The sequence below is a fragment of the Xiphophorus maculatus genome, chromosome 7 (genome assembly GCF_002775205.1).
Source record: "Xiphophorus maculatus strain JP 163 A chromosome 7, X_maculatus-5.0-male, whole genome shotgun sequence".
Taxonomy (NCBI): domain Eukaryota; kingdom Metazoa; phylum Chordata; class Actinopteri; order Cyprinodontiformes; family Poeciliidae; genus Xiphophorus; species Xiphophorus maculatus.
In genome coordinates this window covers 30,830,889-30,849,219 of record NC_036449.1, presented here as the reverse complement: position 1 = coordinate 30,849,219, position 18,331 = coordinate 30,830,889, and the positions used below count along the sequence as shown (strand labels likewise).

General features: G+C 42.4%; 1 protein-coding gene across 1 annotated transcript; it reads right to left on the bottom strand.

Annotated features, from left to right (window-relative positions):
* Nucleotides 1-2,893: 2,893 nt before the first annotated feature.
* On the bottom strand, nt 2,894-17,092 carry wdr75 (WD repeat domain 75). The gene is made up of 21 exons (XM_005812239.2): nt 16,983-17,092; nt 16,520-16,649; nt 15,927-15,992; nt 15,507-15,606; nt 14,296-14,420; nt 14,155-14,225; nt 13,790-13,906; nt 13,635-13,723; nt 13,368-13,526; nt 12,360-12,419; nt 12,068-12,183; nt 11,630-11,805; nt 11,394-11,551; nt 10,774-10,954; nt 8,207-8,301; nt 7,830-7,925; nt 6,642-6,811; nt 4,871-4,930; nt 4,127-4,258; nt 3,939-4,030; nt 2,894-3,595 (listed from the first exon to the last, which is right to left on the bottom strand). The coding sequence occupies exons 1-21, from the start codon at nt 17,066-17,068 to the stop codon at nt 3,379-3,381; spliced, it is 2,496 nt and encodes an 831-aa protein (XP_005812296.1). The 5' UTR covers nt 17,069-17,092; the 3' UTR covers nt 2,894-3,378.
* Between the last annotated feature and the right edge of the window lie 1,239 nt (nt 17,093-18,331).

Below are 18,331 nucleotides of genomic sequence, written 5' to 3'. Positions count from 1 at the left end.
CTGCATATTTAGCTTGATAAACTAAACATCCTTGCTAATTAAATATTAAGTTTCAAACAGACATTTATAAATGAATGAATTACCACAGTCCTCACTGGCTCACCTGTTTCCCATAATGCATCCTGCTGCCAGGTGTTGCTTGCTGAAAAGGAGCAGATGGATACAACCATCCAAGTAAAGTGGGCTCAAACACAAATGCATGCCACACTTTTCAGATATTATTTATAAAACTAAATGTTGAAACCAATCGATCTCTCCGTCTGTTATCCTCTGAAGTTTGAATCTCGTCAGATAAAAACTGGACGTGGTTTTTCCGCTAACCTCAGTCCAGCCACCATCTTGATTCTCCTCCGTCCTTCAGTGTTTTTCTGATCTGTGATGACCTTTGACCTGCTGATCAAGGGCCGTGGAGCTGCACCATCATGCCGTTAGGTTCTGCAGAAACCAGCAGGAACCGGATGTGAGAACTGGGATGAAATGATTTGATGGTGCTGACGGCGGTGAAAGTCCAGCAGCAGGAACTGGGACTGGAGAGAAGTTCCTGTTTATGAAAAACATTTCTGAAAATATCAGAGGTCAGCTCACTGACATCTGACATGTCATGAGGTGATGAGGATGATGGTTTGGACCGAGCCAGAACCTCCAGCAGAACCAGTCAGCCTCGATAAGGCTGCTGATAGCGAGGTCAGCCTATACGTCCCTGGGTTCAAAGGTCAGCCATTAGACAGCGTAAAGACTAAAGTTCAGCTGAAAAGCTGAAGTAGAAGAAAGTCTGGAGGAAGAGCAGCAGAATGTGACGCAAATCAATTATTTTCTGTAACATTTGTGATAATTTCATCCAAAAATCATCCGACTGTTTTCCAAGTTTACGTTCAAACCGTTTAGATGATGGCCGCCGGATCAGAACCAGACGAAGGAGGCTGATAAAAACCATCGGTTGCAGAATCATGACGTGTCACATCAACGTGAAAGTCAGATGAATGTGAAATGGCCGTTCAGATGTTCAGCCGTGATGGTACGTACGAAAAAAAAAAAAACTGTCAATTTTAAAATTGGTCTGACAAATTTTCAAGAAAAAACTCGAATTCCTGAGCTCCAAAAATAAAATATTCGAAAAACTCAGAAATTTTAGAATAATCGAATATACGGGTTGCCATGGTTACCGTTGTTCTGTCGGTTTATGACAGCTGGGAGCAGCTTTACGATAAAGACCATAAACCGGCGGGATCCTGCAGGCGACCCGGTTTGATGACCAGCTGCAGTAAAACCAGCAGATAATAAACTGAACTGAAGGCAGGAAATGAAAAAGCTGCTAAGATGAAACAAAGAAAACGGATCTGATGGGAAAATGTCTGATCAGGATTTCTAAACCCAGCTGGGTCCGACCGAGTTCACGGTTCTGCAGAAAAACAAAATCATCAGATGAGTTCAGCAGGAAGGAATGGCGGCCATTTGTAAAAATCAACAGTAATCATTTGGATTATTATTATTCTTATAGATAAGAGGGAAAAAACACGGATAATCTTCCCGATGTTATTCATACGGTAATAAATGACGTCAGAGTTTCAAGCTCGTAGTTAGCAAGCAGAATATTTTAGTTGGATGACTATTTTGCTAACATAAATATTTAGGTTACCATGTCAGCTATAAACTAAAAAATATAAAACAAACTAAATATTTAGTTTCAGGCTAAATTCAAATTCAGTTCAAAAATACTTTCTAAATCTCAAAGGGAAATGAAAGGAAGGATTTTGATGAGTTGCAGCTCATCAAAATCCTTCAGAGAAATTGATGCTGATGGCTGTCGGCAGGAAGCATCTCCAGTAGCAGTCTGTCCCGCACTGACCCTGAAACGGCCTCTGACTGAAGACGCTCCGCCTCCCTGAGACTCTCATGAAGAGGACGGTCAGAATCGGCAATAATTTACTAGGTTTTATGAAGAATCCTTCTTTACATCATCATCTCCAGAGGTTCCACAGTCAGAACCAGAACCGAACCAGAACAGAACAGAACCAGAACCTGCAGCTGTTGTTGGTTCTGCTGCTCCAACAGACGGATGGATCTTCTCACCAACAGAAGATCTAAACCTGAAGGATCTTCTCTTCCTCCAGTCGCTCCGTCTCTTACAGACGTTTCTCTGCTGCGTCTCCAGTCCAGTCTGTTGTCACGGCGACCACCCAGGTGTTTATATTCCTCACCACCTCCACTTCTCCCAGGATGGAAATAGGGTGTGACCTTTGACCCTGTTCCCTGTGAAATCAACAATCATCTCCGTTGTTTTGTTCACAGTTGGACAGGTCACCAGTCTGCCGCCGTCACTGTGTTACCTGTAAACGTGACCGTTCTCACCAGAGAGCAAAAGGTCAGAGGTCGATTCTTAGACCCAGATAAAATCAGCTTCACATGTGAAAATCTGACCATCTCCCAAAATGAAGGAAATCGGCACCAATAAATCGCTGCACCGCTAAAGCTAGGCACTTAGTGGCCATTTGTTTTTGGTAACTAAGCTGACAAACCAAAAAAAATATTTTTGCTAACTTGCTGTTGACATTAGCATTTAGTAAATTAAATATTTAGTTATAAAGCTAAATATGCAAAATATTAGCAAGTTAGCAAACTAAATATTTATCTATCTTGCTAACTATATAGTCAACTAAATATGTAACCAACTCAATAATTAGTAAGCTAAATATTTGAGGCTAAAAAATAAGAATTTGAAGTGAATATTAAACTAAATATTTATCTCCCTAAAGCGCTGATGACCTGATTTCTGATGAGGAAGACGATGGAATCTTCATCATAACGTTATTTAACAGGAAGTGGAGAAAGCCAGATGATGAGTCAGCAGGTTTTAGGAAAACTCAGTTTTTATTTTACTGGAATAAATAAAAAAATTATCCAAACTTTTTTGTTCGTAGGAAACAAAACAATTAAAATCTTGTTTCTGTAAGAAAATTAAGGAAAAACTAATTCAGTTCTCTGCAACTCAAGTTTAGTAAAAGCTGAGTCACAAGGACGAGGCAGAACATTATGACCACTGGCGACGCAGTGAGAGCGATGGCCGGAGGCTCTTAAAGGGACAGTCTGCAGAATATCAAGATGTCTAGTGAGAAAATCCATTAAAATAATTTCTACTAAAATGTCCAGACATGTCTCAGACGGACGCCGGTCGTAATGTTCTGCCTGATCGGCACAAACCATCAGTGAGGTTTATTATTTCAGGAGTCATAAAATAAACATCAGAACCAGATGGAACCGGTCCGATGGAGCCAACAGGAAGAATTGGGTCAGAACCCGTCCAGGTCCAGAACCAGCTTCCTGTCGCTTCTCCTTCCTGGAAGGAAACCCAGAACCGCTCCCAGGTTCTGGTTCTGGTGCTCAGGAGTCCAGCAGGCTGGAGAACCAGCTGTGGTCCAGTTTCCTGACCCGCCTCAGCTCCCTGACCTGGGCTCTGCTCAGAACCGGGCCGGCGCTGTCCGTCTCCAGCGGCGCCTCCTCTGACCGTGTGGCTCTGGTTTCCATTTCCTCGTCTGAATCTTCCTCCTCCTCCTCCTCCGTGTCGCTGGGCGTTTCTCCCGCTGAGGTTTTCTTTTCCCTGGAGGAACGGTGGAAACGTTAGCATGACTCAGCAGGAAAACAACTCAGGCAGATCCTGTTGCAGCAGCTTTCTGTGCCGAGTCATGCTGAACTTTCTGTTGGATGTTTGAACCGGTTCCTCCAGGTTTCGGACCCAAACGCTTCGTCAGCAGATTCTGCATCACGTTTAGTCTCATTGTTTCAGATCAATTTAACAAACTGCTGTTTGTTTCTGTTTCTGTAACTGAATCTATGAAACGTTTCATGAACCGACATGCTGTGAGAAACCATTAATCCAAGTCACAATTTTTACCATTTAATCATTTCTAAATGTTTAAATTGTAATCAGTTTTGGTTCTGACCTGGTTTCCGTGGCGACGCCGAGCAGAGCCTCCATGAAGGCGGAGCAGAGCGCGGCGGCGGCCGGCAGGACGTGAGCCGGACTCTGCAGCAGCTGCAACGACAACGAGCCGCTCAGTCAGTCAACCTGCTACTACTTCCTGTTTCCTACTTCCTGCTTCCTGATTCCTCCAGTGGAGGGAAGTCGGACCTCTCTGACTGCAGCAGAACCTCCAGGCGGTGCCGGGAGCTTGGCGGGCGGGCCGACCGCTTGGTGGTGGGGTGGGCGTTTCCCCAGCAACAGCTGGAAGGGCGTCATGGCAACGCTGTCGTCAACCACGAGCTGTACAGGAGGAGAAAAGACGGGGAAGCAAATGCTGTGAGAACAGAACCGGGTCGGACATTCGGGTCGACACAAACGACCTCATTACTCAGGAGTAATGGAGCCGTCCTGATGGCATGGAGATGGAAACGCTTTGCAGACAAACTGGTTTATTTGTTTTTACGTTAAAATGCAATTAAAATGTTTTACTGAGTTTTAACAAGAGAAATGTTCGAACAATGTCCAGAATTTAAGGATCATCTTAAAAGAATCGTCATTCTGTCAGCATGGAGCTGCAGCACTCACTGGGAAAATGAACGTTTTCTTTTTCTGCGTCTGTTTATTACTTTTATCTCATTTCTTAAAGTACGGTGGCTGACAGGTTCAAATGGCAGCAAACACAGGAATGAATGTTAATTACAAATCAGTAACTGGACAGGAAGTAGCATGTTATCAAGACGTGTAAAGTATGATGTAAAGAGTGGATAAGACCAGGAATTCTTTGAGTAAAGCTAATTGAGTCAAAGTTAACATTAAAAGCTACGTTTATGCTATCATTTCTAGTGTCAACATTGAGGTTAAAGGTCAGGCTCTCTCTTTCCAGGCAGACAGAGCAGGTATCTACAAGCTCACCTGTTTGCTTGCAGCCATCAGCCGTTCTTCCTCTGCTCTGGTGCTGAAGGTCAGCAGGTCCTGCACAGGAGAGACAGCATGATAAAACCTGCTGCAGTTTTAATATAAAACCTGCTGGAGTTTTAATATAAAACCTGCTGGAGTTTTAATATAAAACCTGCTGGAGTTTTAATATAAAACCTGCTGGAGTTTTAATATAAAACCTGCTGCAGTTTTAATATAAAACCTGCTGGAGTTTTAATATAAAACCTGCTGGAGTTTTAATAAAAACCTGCTGCAGTTGTAATATAAAACCTGCTGGAGTTTTAATATAAAACCTGCTGGAGTTTAGTATAAAACCCGCTGGAGTTTTAATATAAAACCCGCTGGAGTTTTAATATAAAACCTGCTGGAGTTTTAATATAAAACCTGCTGCAGTTGTAATATAAAACCTGCTGGAGTTTAGTATAAAACCCGCTGGAGTTTAGGATAAAACCTGCTGGAGTTTAGGATAAAACCTGCTGGAGTTTAGGATAAAACCTGCTGGAGTTTAGTATAAAACCCGCTGGAGTTTTAATATAAAACCTGCTGGAGTTTAGTATAAAACCTGCTGGAGTTTAGTATAAAACCCGCTGGAGTTTAGGATAAAACCCGCTGGAGTTTAGGATAAAACCTGCTGGAGTTTAGTATAAAACCTGCTAGAGTTTAGTATAAAACCCGCTGGAGTTTAGGATAAAACCCGCTGGAGTTTAGGATAAAACCTGCTGGAGTTTTAATATAAAACCTGCTGGAGTTTTAATATAAAACCTGCTGGAGTTTTAATATAAAACCTGCTGGAGTTTTAATATAAAACCTGCTGGAGTTTTAATATAAAACCTGCTGGAGTTTTAATATAAAACCTGCTGGAGTTTTAATATAAAACCTGCTGGAGTTTTAATATAAAACCTGCTGGAGTTTTAATATAAAACCCGCTGGAGTTTTAATATAAAACCTGCTGGAGTTTTAATATAAAACCCGCTGGAGTTTTAATATAAAACCTGCTGGAGTTTAGGATAAAACCTGCTGGAGTTTAGGATAAAACCTGCTGGAGTTTAGTATAAAACCTGCTGGAGTTTAGTATAAAACCTGCTGGAGTTTAGTATAAAACCTGCTGGAGTTTAGTATAAAACCTGCTGGAGTTTAGGATAAAACCTGCTGGAGTTTTAATATAAAACCTGCTGCAGTTGTAATATAAAACCTGCTGGAGTTTTAATATAAAACCTGCTGGAGTTTTAATATAAAACCCGCTGGAGTTTTAATATAAAACCTGCTGGAGTTTTAATATAAAACCTGCTGCAGTTGTAATATAAAACCTGCTGGAGTTTAGTATAAAACCTGCTGGAGTTTAGTATAAAACCCGCTGGAGTTTAGGATAAAACCTGCTGGAGTTTAGGATAAAACCTGCTGGAGTTTTAATATAAAACCCGCTGGAGTTTTAATATAAAACCTGCTGCAGTTGTAATATAAAACCTGCTGGAGTTTAGGATAAAACCTGCAGGAGTTTAGTATAAAACCTGCTGCAGTTGTAATATAAAACCTGCTGGAGTTTAGGATAAAACCTGCTGGAGTTTAATATAAAACCTGCTAGAGTTTAGGATAAAACCTGCTGGTGGTTTATTGTAACCCTCAGCAGGGTTTGTATTCTCAGAAAGATGGAACGGTTTTCTTGGAAGCGGCCGGGCGTCAGAGTGGGACCTCTCTCCCACAGCGTGAGCTTGCTGCTGATTGGCCAATATTTGGCCCATTTGTTTACCATGAGCGGCGTCAGGAAGTAGAGCTGTGAGCGGTTCAGCCACCTGCTGCTCTCCTCGCAGCTCTCTAGCGCCACCTCCCTGGGGGCGAAGACGGCGCGGCTCACCCGCCCCGAGCACACGGCCTTCTGGGAAAACAGCGGCCGCGGCTCGCTGGGCTTGAAGACAAAAACTGGAAAACAAAGGAGAGGTGTAACCATGGTGATGAAACCGGCTCTCCTGCAGCCTCCTCTCTCGGAGTTGCAGCTAAAACTAGCGCTGAGGTTTAATATGTGATTTATTTTCTCTGCTCCCAAAGGCCCAAACATCTCGGCTGCAGTGAGACCCGACGCAACAACAGATTTTACTGGAGGATAGGAATTATTATGACAAACAATAATATTGTTCTTTGGAGACCATTTTCTAATAATATAATGATAATAAGATAATAATGCAAGTTCACCCACTAATAAACTTTCATTTTGTAAAGAACATTTAAAACAGAACATTAAATATCCGGATCAGGGCTGGTCCAAACCTTTCTGGGGCCCTCAGCAGATTTTTATGTGGGGCCCCTGTACCGACATGATGCGTCATCATTAACTAGCTAACTAGCGTTAGCATGATTATCTTACTATGGCTGCTTTAACATTACAGGAGTAACTAAAAAACAGGATTTAGATTTTGGAATACATTATGACATTTAAACATGTTGTATTATTTTAAATAACATCAGCTGATAAAAACTAAATTTAACAAGTTTAACAGATTAATCATTATTTGTGTAGCAACAAAAAATATATAGAAATTGTTTTTCCATGTATAATAGTATTTAGTTTGTATTAATCAATGTTATTGTAAATATATATATATATAATTAAGCAGCTGCTTGGAACCCAGCTGCTTAATTCACATATGATCCAAATTAAAGCACAACAATCTAAAAACAAATAAAACAGAAATAAAACCTGAAAACAACAGAAACCATAAATAAAATGGATTATGAAATCTCCCTAAACAAAATTTCTCTTCAAAAAATATTAATGAGAACAGAAATTATTGATCTAATTTTAACTTATCATGCGATTGATTGATTGACTGATAGATTGCTGGTTGCAACAGGCTTAGCTGCAGTTAGCATAAAGTGAAGCAGCAGCCATCAGTTCTCCTGCATCTCTGGGTAAATAAAGCTGAGCGCTGGTTGGACGTACGGTCTGTGTTTCCGTCCTGGTGGCAGAAGGCGGCCATGTTGTCAGACAGCGGGTCTGCCAGCAGCAGGCTCACCTCCATGGACGTGCTCCACTCCACTGCAGGACAAACAGGAAAGAGGAAGCAGGTTCAGTTCAAACAGCTTGCTAACCTGACTGCCTGATAGCTAACTAGCCAGTTGGCTAATGCTAGCGTTCTTGGCACTAGCATTAGCCAACTCTCTAAGATCAGCTTCTTTGTTATTGTAATACTTCAGTTTTCCTGCTGAAGTTGAATCTGATTAAATGAGCGTTTGGTTCTTGTCTTTATCCTGAGCCAAGATAAAGACAGGAGACATGTGTTAGCGTGTTGCGCACATGGTGGCGCTGTGGAGGCTTACAGGAGCAGGTGAGGAGGTTCCAGCAGCACAGCTGGTTGCAGTTGGTTGTTCCCAGGAGAAACTTGGAGCAGCTCAGCCGGCCGAAGCAGAGATCCCTGATGGAGGAGGAAACGTCACTCACACATCATCTGCTCTTTAAAAATAACAAAATCCACTTTTTAACTCATCTTATTGTGAATCTGGGAGTTTGTCTGCGTTTCTCCTGCTGCTGCAGGTTTTTCAATCCTTTCAGTTTTCTCTTTTATGTTCTTCTATGTTTTTTGAACTGTTACATCACAGTATTTGCAGCAGAACTGCTATCAAGGTCATGAACTTCCAGATACTTTTTAGTCCAAGTTCAAAGACACCAAAGCTACAAGTCAAAATGTTTGGTTGTCTGTTGAATTAACCCACTCAAGTCATGACACTGTGGACGTCCTGGCTGCTGTTTTGCTAGCAGTAGCATCGTGCTAATGCTAGCGTTATATGCTAGGATGTTTTGAATATTATTAGTACATCAACAGTTTGTTGTTTCTGCCATTTTTATCTTGGGAACCTGTGATCTAAACGCAGTCAGTGAGGTTTGCTAACTCAGTAGAAGCCTTGTGTTCATTCATGTTTCTCCAACACGTTTGTCTGGATGAACTGGAGGGGGCGGGGCCTGACGTACCTCATTTACATTTAAAGAGACGGTACCAAAACAAGTTGATATCAAACACAGCTCAGGTCGGAGCCTGAGGAGCTACAATAACCAGAAATTCAGACCAAAACAAACAGCTCAGCTTTAACTAGGCCACAACTGGAGGATTTAAACATGAAATGATTCAAAAATCCTTCAAGCCAAGAGAACACCAACTGTTACTGTTTATTATGGGCCGGTTCTGATCTCATTCTGAGGATTTTTATGGAAACCCTCAGAACTGAGGTGAGAGCCTCAGTTTCCATGGTTTCCATGGTTTCCTCTGGTCCGGCAGCCGTCGACTAGATCAGCGTCTGGTTTCCAGAGGGCTGACCTCTATAGGCAGCCGTTATATAAGAGAGGCACCTCACAGCTGTAACAACAGCTGGAAATGAGCTTCTTCCTGCTTCAAACGTCTCATTTTAACTCTGAGGAGGTCCGAGAGTTTTAGCCGACCCGCCAGGTTCTTACAAACTCAAACATTTTCCTCTGATCAGCTTCAATCTGAGCGCTGCAGCTCACCACTCCCTAAAGAAAAAGAGTCACTCGGTTTATTCTGTGGCTGAATGTGGATTATTTCATAATGAGCCAAGCAGAACCGGGCGGCACGGTTCTGGTGTCCTCTGTGACCCGGAGCTCCATGTAAGCCCAGGAACAGCTGCCAACATTACAGCAGAAACTGCAGCCAGTTCCTGCTGGGTCAGCTCACAATGAGGAAGGCCTAAAAAAACATCCAGAAATAAAAGAAAACCTCCCAGTTTAGAGACTGCAGGTGACGGAGATTTATAGATTCAGGTCTGAAAAGCTCAGAAACAGTTTTGAGTTCATGACCAACATGTTCTGATCCGGTGCAGATCTCAACAGAAATTAATAAAGCAAATTAAACTCAGATCAGACATGAGGAAGCTCTCTGTGAATTATTATTACAGGTCCGATCCAGAGGAAGATGCAGCAGCAGCACCGCTGCAGTTCTGTCCTGATCACAGCTAGCTAACCAGGTGCTCATGATGCTAGCAGCAATATGTTTGCTGATCTACAGAAACATTCCTCCAGTTGGACGTCAGAAGGAGATTAATGTATTAAACTCTTAAACCTTTTGCATATCAAAACCTGTATGCAGTGAAACATGCACACGCCTCCAAATTGCACCCACACTCGGCTGTGCTGGTTGCTGGGAGACCAACTGAAGTCCTGAATTCTTCAGACTGTAAAGCGTAAAGTGGCTCGTCTGTTTGGTTGACCTAAAACTGTTTTTAGCACAGCTATAATGTGGTTTTATTAAAGATTTAACAGGAAATAATCATTTAAATTCTAAGCAAGCAGAAATGTTAAACATTTTGTTCCCGATTAATGAAAACCGTATAAAAATCTGGGATATTTCACTGTACAAAATAATCCCTAAAGATAACAGTTTGAGACTAACAGCAAACTGGCTCATATTTCAGGTCATTATTAAATAATCTGTTAAAAACAACAAACAGTGATTAATTAATTGACAAACAAAATACTAAAAGCATCAAAAAGGTTTGGCTTCATAAATAATCCTTGGTGAACACAGATTTTCTCCCTTTATTGAGTATAAATATATGTTTTTGTGCTCTGGCGCCCCTAGTGGTTAAATGTGTCACAGCAACAAAAGGAATCGGCCATAAATGTGTGAATGACTAATAAACCATTTTAATGTGCTTCAAACTTTCCATCTCTTTTATTTAAACAATAAAAGAAGATTAAAAAATAAGTTTAAATCAGGGATGCCCACAGTGTGGCTCGGGGGCCATTTACAGCCCTCTGGATGATTTTCTTTGGCCTTTCTGGCCACAATTGAAAAATGGAGCAAATTTGTGATTAATTTGAGATTTTTACGGACAGATAAAATCTATTTATTTAGGTATTAAGGTTCCTGTTTTACCTGATGTTGCCCGGCGGCTGCGACAGCGTGAGCAGCAGCTCCCAGGAGGCGGGGCTCCAGACGGTAACCACTTCCTGGAAGCTGACGGCCAGCAGTGAGCCGTCGGCGGAGAAACAGCAGCGCTGCGGCGCCAGGCCGTGATAGGCCGACACGAAGTCACATGACCAGGAAGGACCGCCGTCTGGAGACAGGACAGTCAGACTGTTACCAACTAAAGTTTGACAATTCCAGATTAACGGCAACATTAACAGATCAATTAATCTGTTAATTAACATTAATCTGACATTAATTAATATGTTAATCTGTTAATTAACATTAATCTGACATTAATTAATATGTTAATCTGTTAATTAACATTAATCTGACATTAATTAATATGTTAATCGGTTAATTAACAGATTAAAGTTTTTTATTATTATTATCATTTTGTCTTATTTGATTGTTTTGACATTTTCAATTTTGGAAGAAACAAAAGAAAAGAAATAAAGTTTCAGATTTTCGTCGTCCCTCCAGTCAGTCGTGATGTTGGGGTCAAAGGTTAATCCCAGTATAGAGACCAGCAGGCCTCAGATTAAAGACAGATTACTGTCAGTCTGGACCCAGTCCAGCTGGGTTCTCACCGTCCGGGTGGCCCGGCGCCGCCAGCCTCCAGGCTTTGAAAAGTCCGTCTTGGCCGCAGGAGACCAGCAGGGAGGTCTGGCCGCGGGCCGCCGGGTCAAAGGTCACGGCCGTAATCCGGGCCTCGTGGGGCGTTGAGACGGTGGTGTTCAGAATGAAGCTGGAGCGAAGAGAGAGAGAGAGAAACGTCAGAGGTTCTGGAGGTTCTGGACCGCCTCGGCGAGGAAGACCTAGGTACCTCTGGCTCGGCTCATCGAACGCCCACAGCTTCAGATTAAGCTCCGCCTCCACCGTTTCCTGCTTCCGCTCCTCCACCGTGGCCAACCAGGCGCCAGCGCCGTCCAGTGTCGCCATGACAACCTGGAACTGGTCCAGACCCTCCTGGTGAATGAACTCCTGCTGCACCACGTCCAGCTGGTGGGGATTATTACATCACAGATTATAATCCACCAGATTAGTACATCACAGATTATAATTCACCAGATCAAACCCTCATATATATAAATTATCAACTCAGGTCTCCAGATTAAACCCAGATTAAGCCTTCAGGTCTCCAGATTAAACCCAGATTAAACCTTCAGGTCTCCAGATTAAACCCAGATTAAGCCTTCAGGTCTCCAGATTAAACCCAGATTAAGCCTTCAGGTCTCCAGATTAAGCTTGGTTCCAGTCTCACGTTGAACAGTAGTCTGTCTCTGTGGAGGGAGTAGAACTGCAGGTGACCCGGTTTCCCGTTCAGAACCAGAGCTTTGCTGCGCGGGTCGACCATCAGGTCCGTCTGGACGGCTTCGCCTGCAGAGATGCACGGAAACAACAGTGTTGCTACGGCAACCAGATCAGGAGACGAGGTGAATTAAAACATCTCCGCTTTATTCCAACCAATAAGGTCGAGCGTCTCAGATGAAAAAAAAGTTTTTAAAATTAGAATAAAATGATGCGACCAGAATCTAATCAGAATCTGAGCTGACCTTTGACTAGACCCTGAATGATGGACGACACTTTCACACAACTCTGGATGACGGTGATTTCTGGACAGGAAACAGAAAAATATCAACAACAAAGAAACGTTGCAGCAGATCAATAAGGACGCAGTCCGAAAGTACACAAAGAAAGTACACCCTCCAACTTCACAAAGAAAGTACACCCTCCAACTTCACAAAGAAAGTACACCCTGCTTCACTTCCTGGTTTCTGAAAGGAGAATAAAACTTCTGAGACAAAAATCCTCTGAACAGATGAGACAAATACAGACAGCAGGATGTCCAACTCAGCCAGAACCGATCTGATCCGACCAGAACCGATCCGATCTGACCAGAACTTACCGACTCTTAACAGATATTGATAAAACTTATGAAAAGCTCAGATTTAAATATATATTAGCAAATGTAGGTTAAAGCAGTTTTTCTGTTTTATTGATGAAATTATTTCATTTCTACAATAATTGAAAATTTTTATGTAACAAGAAGCTGCAGAGTTTAACTTCTATTAAAACATTTTTATATATTTGTTCAGACTGTCACTAAGTTGTGACAGCTTGTTATAAGACAGATAATCTGTGACAAAGTCCGTCTGCTCCCAGTGATAACTATAAACAGCCAACCAGAGCCAGGAGGTGGGGCTTAGCGCTGTCAATCATCTGATGTACTCTCTGCTAAAGGTAGTGGAGAAACTTCTCACCATTACAGGAAAACCGTTTATATGCTGTCATCAGTGGCTACGCTAACTAGCCTTAGCATTAACAAACGGAGGATGATTGACAGCGCTAAGCCCCGCCTCCTGGCTCTGATTGGCTGTCAATGCTGGGAGCTCAGGGAGAAAATCGATAATTTCACAGATTATCTGTCTCATAACAAAATGTGTCAACATGGTGACAGTTTTAACAAATATGGAAGAACATTTTATAAAAGTTACTGCAGCTTTAAGTGAACCCACGGAGGGTGTACTTTCTTTTCCCCAAGAGCGTTTTCTGTTAGTTACTGTTGTCGCTGTGGGAGGTGCAGAACAGCGCCCCGTCTGGTGACACGGCAATGTGCGTGATGGCGGCGCCGAGGCGCGGCAGGAAGTCCTGCTGGCTCTCCTGCTGGTACTGCCACTGGACCAGAACCGACTCCACGCCGCCGCTCAACAGGTTGGAGCCTGGTGGGAACAACGGCAACACGGAGGGTCAAAAAACGCCAGCGGGACGCGAAGAGGCGGCGGTGGGACGTGCCTAGGAGGCGGAGGGACGCGCTGCGGCGGCATTACCTTCAGGAGTGAAGCGCAGCGCGCGCACGGCGCCGTGGTGCCAGTGCAGGGTGCGGTAGGTGTACTCCCTCTTCTGGTCGAAGTTTCTCCTGAAAGGTCGCAGAGGTCAGAGTTCACCAGGAGCAGGAAGTTCAACCCAGACCAGAGGGACTCACCAGAGCCGAATCTTTCCGTCTTCGTGTCCCGTGGCGACGCAGTCGTCCGTCGGGTGGCAGGCGACGCAGGTGAAGGTGTTGCTGCGGCCGCTGCAGCTGTTTTCCTTCAGAGAGAATCTGGAAGCGCAGCAGCAAAAAATCGATAATTTATCATAAAAAATCATCAGCTATCGTTATCACCTATTCTTATTTAGTGTAAAAAATTTTAATTTATCATTATTATTTATTGAGAAAAGTTTATTGTCAGGATACAAATTTTGCTTCATATTCTCGATAAACTTAATGTTTTTTTTACAGACAAAAATGTTATTCATATTAACTTCGCTGCCTGATCTATTAACAATTAATCAGACAGCTGAACCGACCTGAAGGACTTCTGCTTCTTGAAGAAGAAGATCTGCAGCTGAACGCCGTTAGTGGAGGCCACATACTCTCCCTGTGGGGAGACGGCAGCCAATCAGAGAGCAGAACAGGGCTGGGGGAGAGAGAGAGAGAGAGGGACGCACCGCTCTGCCGAAGGCGACGGTCGCCGGGTTGGCGCTGACGTCAGAGAGGACGGCGGAGAGGTCAGAGGTCTCCACCAGCTGGCCGGCGGTCTGAGGGAGATGAACGGCCAGGAGTTGGAGAGAATCTGCAACCAGAGAGAGATGAGATTTTATTTACAAATTTAGAATAGAATAGAATTCAACTTTATTGTCATTGCACTGTCACAAGTACAAGCAACGAGATGTAGTTTGCATCTATCCAGCTGTGCTCTACGATATATAATATTTATTTACAGATGTACAAGACTATGTATGTATGGACTATAAGGGGTTATAGCAAGAGATATAGATATTGTGTATAAATATAAATATGGGAGCTATATGCACAGATTATACAGAATATACAAGAATGTTAGGGAATGGATTATAGATAAATAATGGCAGATAAAATGTACAGGTTGTATGTGTGTGTGAAGAAAACAGTCCGTGATGTGTGTGTGTGTGTGTGTGTGTGAGGATAGTCCATGTGTTATTGTTGTATGAGAGGATAGGGGAGTCCAGTCCTTATAGTTTATGTTTTATGTCAGGAGGCGTTCAAAAGCGTGACAGCTGTGGGAAAGAAGCTGTTCCGGTGCCTGGTGGTTCTGGTCCGTAGGCTTCTGTAGCGCCTCCCAGAGGGCAGGAGGGAAAAGAGTGTGTGTGCTGGGTGAGTGAATAACATATATTTTGACACAATATTTTTTCTTTAACATACAAAGGTTGCAGTTGGAACTTTTATGTTCACTCGTTCCCAGCACGTCCATAAATCTGACGCACAGCTACATCTGCTAACAGAAGCGATGACGCTGCTTTCTCAGTTCATTTCTGCTTCTAAACAATCTGATTGGACGTTGAGAAAGACTATCGCTGTGTTCAAGATGTGCTAAAAGGAGTTAGCCTAGAAGCTAAGGTAAGGCAGCCTAAAATAGCACCTCAATGCTAACATGCAGCAGCTAATGCTAATGTTAGCATCCACAGTTCACATTTCTTAAGAAGCTTCATAAATGATTTGGTGCCTGAATAACAGATTAAAAGCTAGAAATATCTTTGCTGTAAAATGTCTACCAAGGTTTTAACTTTACGTCTTAATGCAATAAAAAAACAAAAAAAGCTGAAAAATATTCAGATGGAAGTAAAACAAGGAGAGTTCTAGACCAAAACTTCTCATTCAGCTGGCAGGAACTCAAACTTACCCAAAGTTTTGTGTCCTTTCGTTGGCGTGGCGATGAAGACGACGCCATCATGGCTGGCCGAGGCATAAATGGAGCAGATGGGATACCCGATGAGGTACGTCTGAAACAGGAAACAGGAAGAGAAGCTTCACTGATTTCACTGTAAAGTTGAATTCAGGTAAGTTTTTGAGTTAATAGCACCACAGAAGCAGAAGCGCAGCATGTAGCATTAGCTGCTAACGCCCAGACATACGCTGTCCTGCTAACATCAACTAAATATCTGACATTAGCTTTATAAACCGGACTAAAACAAGTCACTAACCTGGAGTCGGCCCTGTTAGAAACAGCCTGGTTCAGGTGGAACCAGCTCAGATAGGAAGTTAAAACCTGAAGGTTTAATCAACCTGATTGAACCTTCAGATGATGGAGGAAAATTTTTACCTTAATGAGGATCCCATCGGTGAAGTCCCAGAGCCTCACAGTGCCATCTGCTGAGCAGGAGTAGGCCTGCAGGTTTAACCACAGAATTCATTTCTAATAAAGCATCAAACATTCATTCAGTTCACAAAGGTAAGCTTGGTTTTGAACTAAGTTACTGAAATCAATTCCTTTTAATGAGACTCTAATGCATTGAGATGCATCTGGATTTCAATACAAAACACGTCTGACCTGCTGCTTTCACATCATCAGACACATTCACAGGTCAAAGGTTAGAAAACAAGATTATAAATCAAATATGATTTATGATATGGGTCACTCAGAATACATTTGAATTATAATAATCAGAGATTTGTGGTTTTCATCCTCTGGTTTATGGTATGGACACTGACACTGACTTGATTTTTACTTTTGAACTGAAAAAAACAACAACTACATCCTTCTTTTATTTTACTTTTCTTCCTGAATGTTTTCATTCCTCAGCTGGATTACTGAGGGGCTCCATTGAAGTGAAGTCAGGTTATCTGCAGCTTTTCTCTCTCATCAGCCGTGGCTAACACAACAACACGATGAGTTCAGCACATCTGGATGTTTACCTGCAGATGGTTGGAAGGTCTGATCAGCACACCGGTCACCAGGTCCGTGTGGCCCCGCAGCTCCTGGACACACTCCTCGGTGACGGTACTGAACACCTTCACACTGTGTCCCGAAGCGCAGAGAAGGAACCTGCGGACACAAAACATCATCTTTCGGCTTCAATGGCAGGTTTTATAGTCATAATTGTGGTAACTCAGATTTTTGGGGGATTTATTGGTAAAGTTTCGTAGTAATGCAGATTTTATAGTCATAATTTTAGAGTAACGCATCATTCTGGCAGGTTTTATTTACATAATTTCACTGTAAAGTTGCATTCAGGTAAATTTTTGAGTTAATAGCGCCACAGAAGCAGAAGCGCAGCATGTAGCATTAGCTGCTAACGCTGAGACATCCGCTGTCCCGCTAACACCAACTAAATATCTGACATTAGCTTTATAAACCGGAGTAAAATAAGTCACTAACCTGGAGTCGGAGCTTATAGCCGGCTCCCTGAAGGTTATATTACTGCCACCTTGGTGAACCACGCGGATTTCAGCCTGTTCAACCATGTTTTCATACCGGCTGACGTCATATCCGCCCGGTGCCTCTACGTAAAGCTTTCGGTTGGAACCTTACCGCCACCTGGCGAGCGGAAATGGCACTGAGGATGAAATGTTTTGAACGTAATCGACGTGGCCATGTTGGGACGGTCGTGTCGGACGTGTTCTGGCATTATGGGATGAAAAGAAACGAAATAATCAGCATCTGTTGGGTGAAGAAGACTCGGACTTCCTGTCATTCACTAACTGACTCATCGAGATTTCTTAATAAAAGGCTGAGAGTCATTCTTAGCAGTTTATCTCAAACAGCTCAGTTTGTTATTTTTACTACAACTATCGACATGTTATTACTGTATTATTTCACTCTATATGAACTGTTCCATATAGTGGTTTGGAGCCACTCATGAGCTGCAAATGTAGTACGGATGTTTAATGATTTATTAATGCCGGTGGGATTACATAAAACATACAACTGCATAAAGTTTAAAGAAGAACTGGGAGCACAAGTCTGGATTTGTGCTCCAAATCCAAAACTTGTGGATTTGAAGCACACATCCACAAGTTTTTCATTGGGTCAAAATGATCAAGTTTCTATTTGTTAAATTTTTCAGGTGATGAAATAGTTTAATGAGTCACTGAAAGGATAGCAGACCAGATGATATCCTTATTATGTCTGTCAGGCAATCAAACACTTTCTCCACTAGGTGTCAGCAGATCACAGTTTAAATTATTAACCGACTCTTAAAATTAAGTATTTAAATCAACTAAATTTACTGTTTTCCTTTCAAAACATTTTAAAGATGCCATCTCTGTTGAGGAATAAATTATGACACCCTCAAAGTTATTCCACTTAAAATGGCAACTATTACACGCGGCGCTTTGAAGAAAGTGTTTCCTGTTTAAGCTCTAACGTTTAGTTTGTTCTGACTGTGGCTGTCAGACAGAGAAAGTTATCAACATTATAATTCATTATGACTGATATGAAACCAACACCTCAGGTCAACTCTCACTTTCAGTCACACATCATGCTGGTTTTATTCCCAATATTAATCTGTGACTCACTGTGTGATGTCTAAAGTTAGACTCAATAATTTATTATAATTCAGAGGAAACAGAGACAGCAGCAGTCCCACAGCATGACTCCTCCAGGAAATATCTGCCTCATATTTGTTCAAGCTATCTTTGTGTTAAAGTGGCTGTTATATCTAGCCAGCTAAATATTTAGATCCAAACTAAACATTTAGCTAACAAACTAATATCAAAGTAAATATT

What these genes read in the sequence shown, in the direction of transcription:
- wdr75 (XM_005812239.2), bottom strand. Translation starts at nt 17,068, where the DNA reads ATGGTTGAACAGGCTGAAATCCGCGTGGTTCACCAAGGTGGCAGTAAT. An exon ending in GAAAGGACACAAAACTTTGG is followed by an intron (nt 14,421 to 15,506) that starts GTAAGTTTGAGT and finishes CTCTGGTTGCAG; the next exon opens with ATTCTCTCCAACTCCTGGCC. An exon ending in GCTGCGCTTCACTCCTGAAG is followed by an intron (nt 13,527 to 13,634) that starts GTAATGCCGCCG and finishes TGTTCCCACCAG; the next exon opens with GCTCCAACCTGTTGAGCGGC.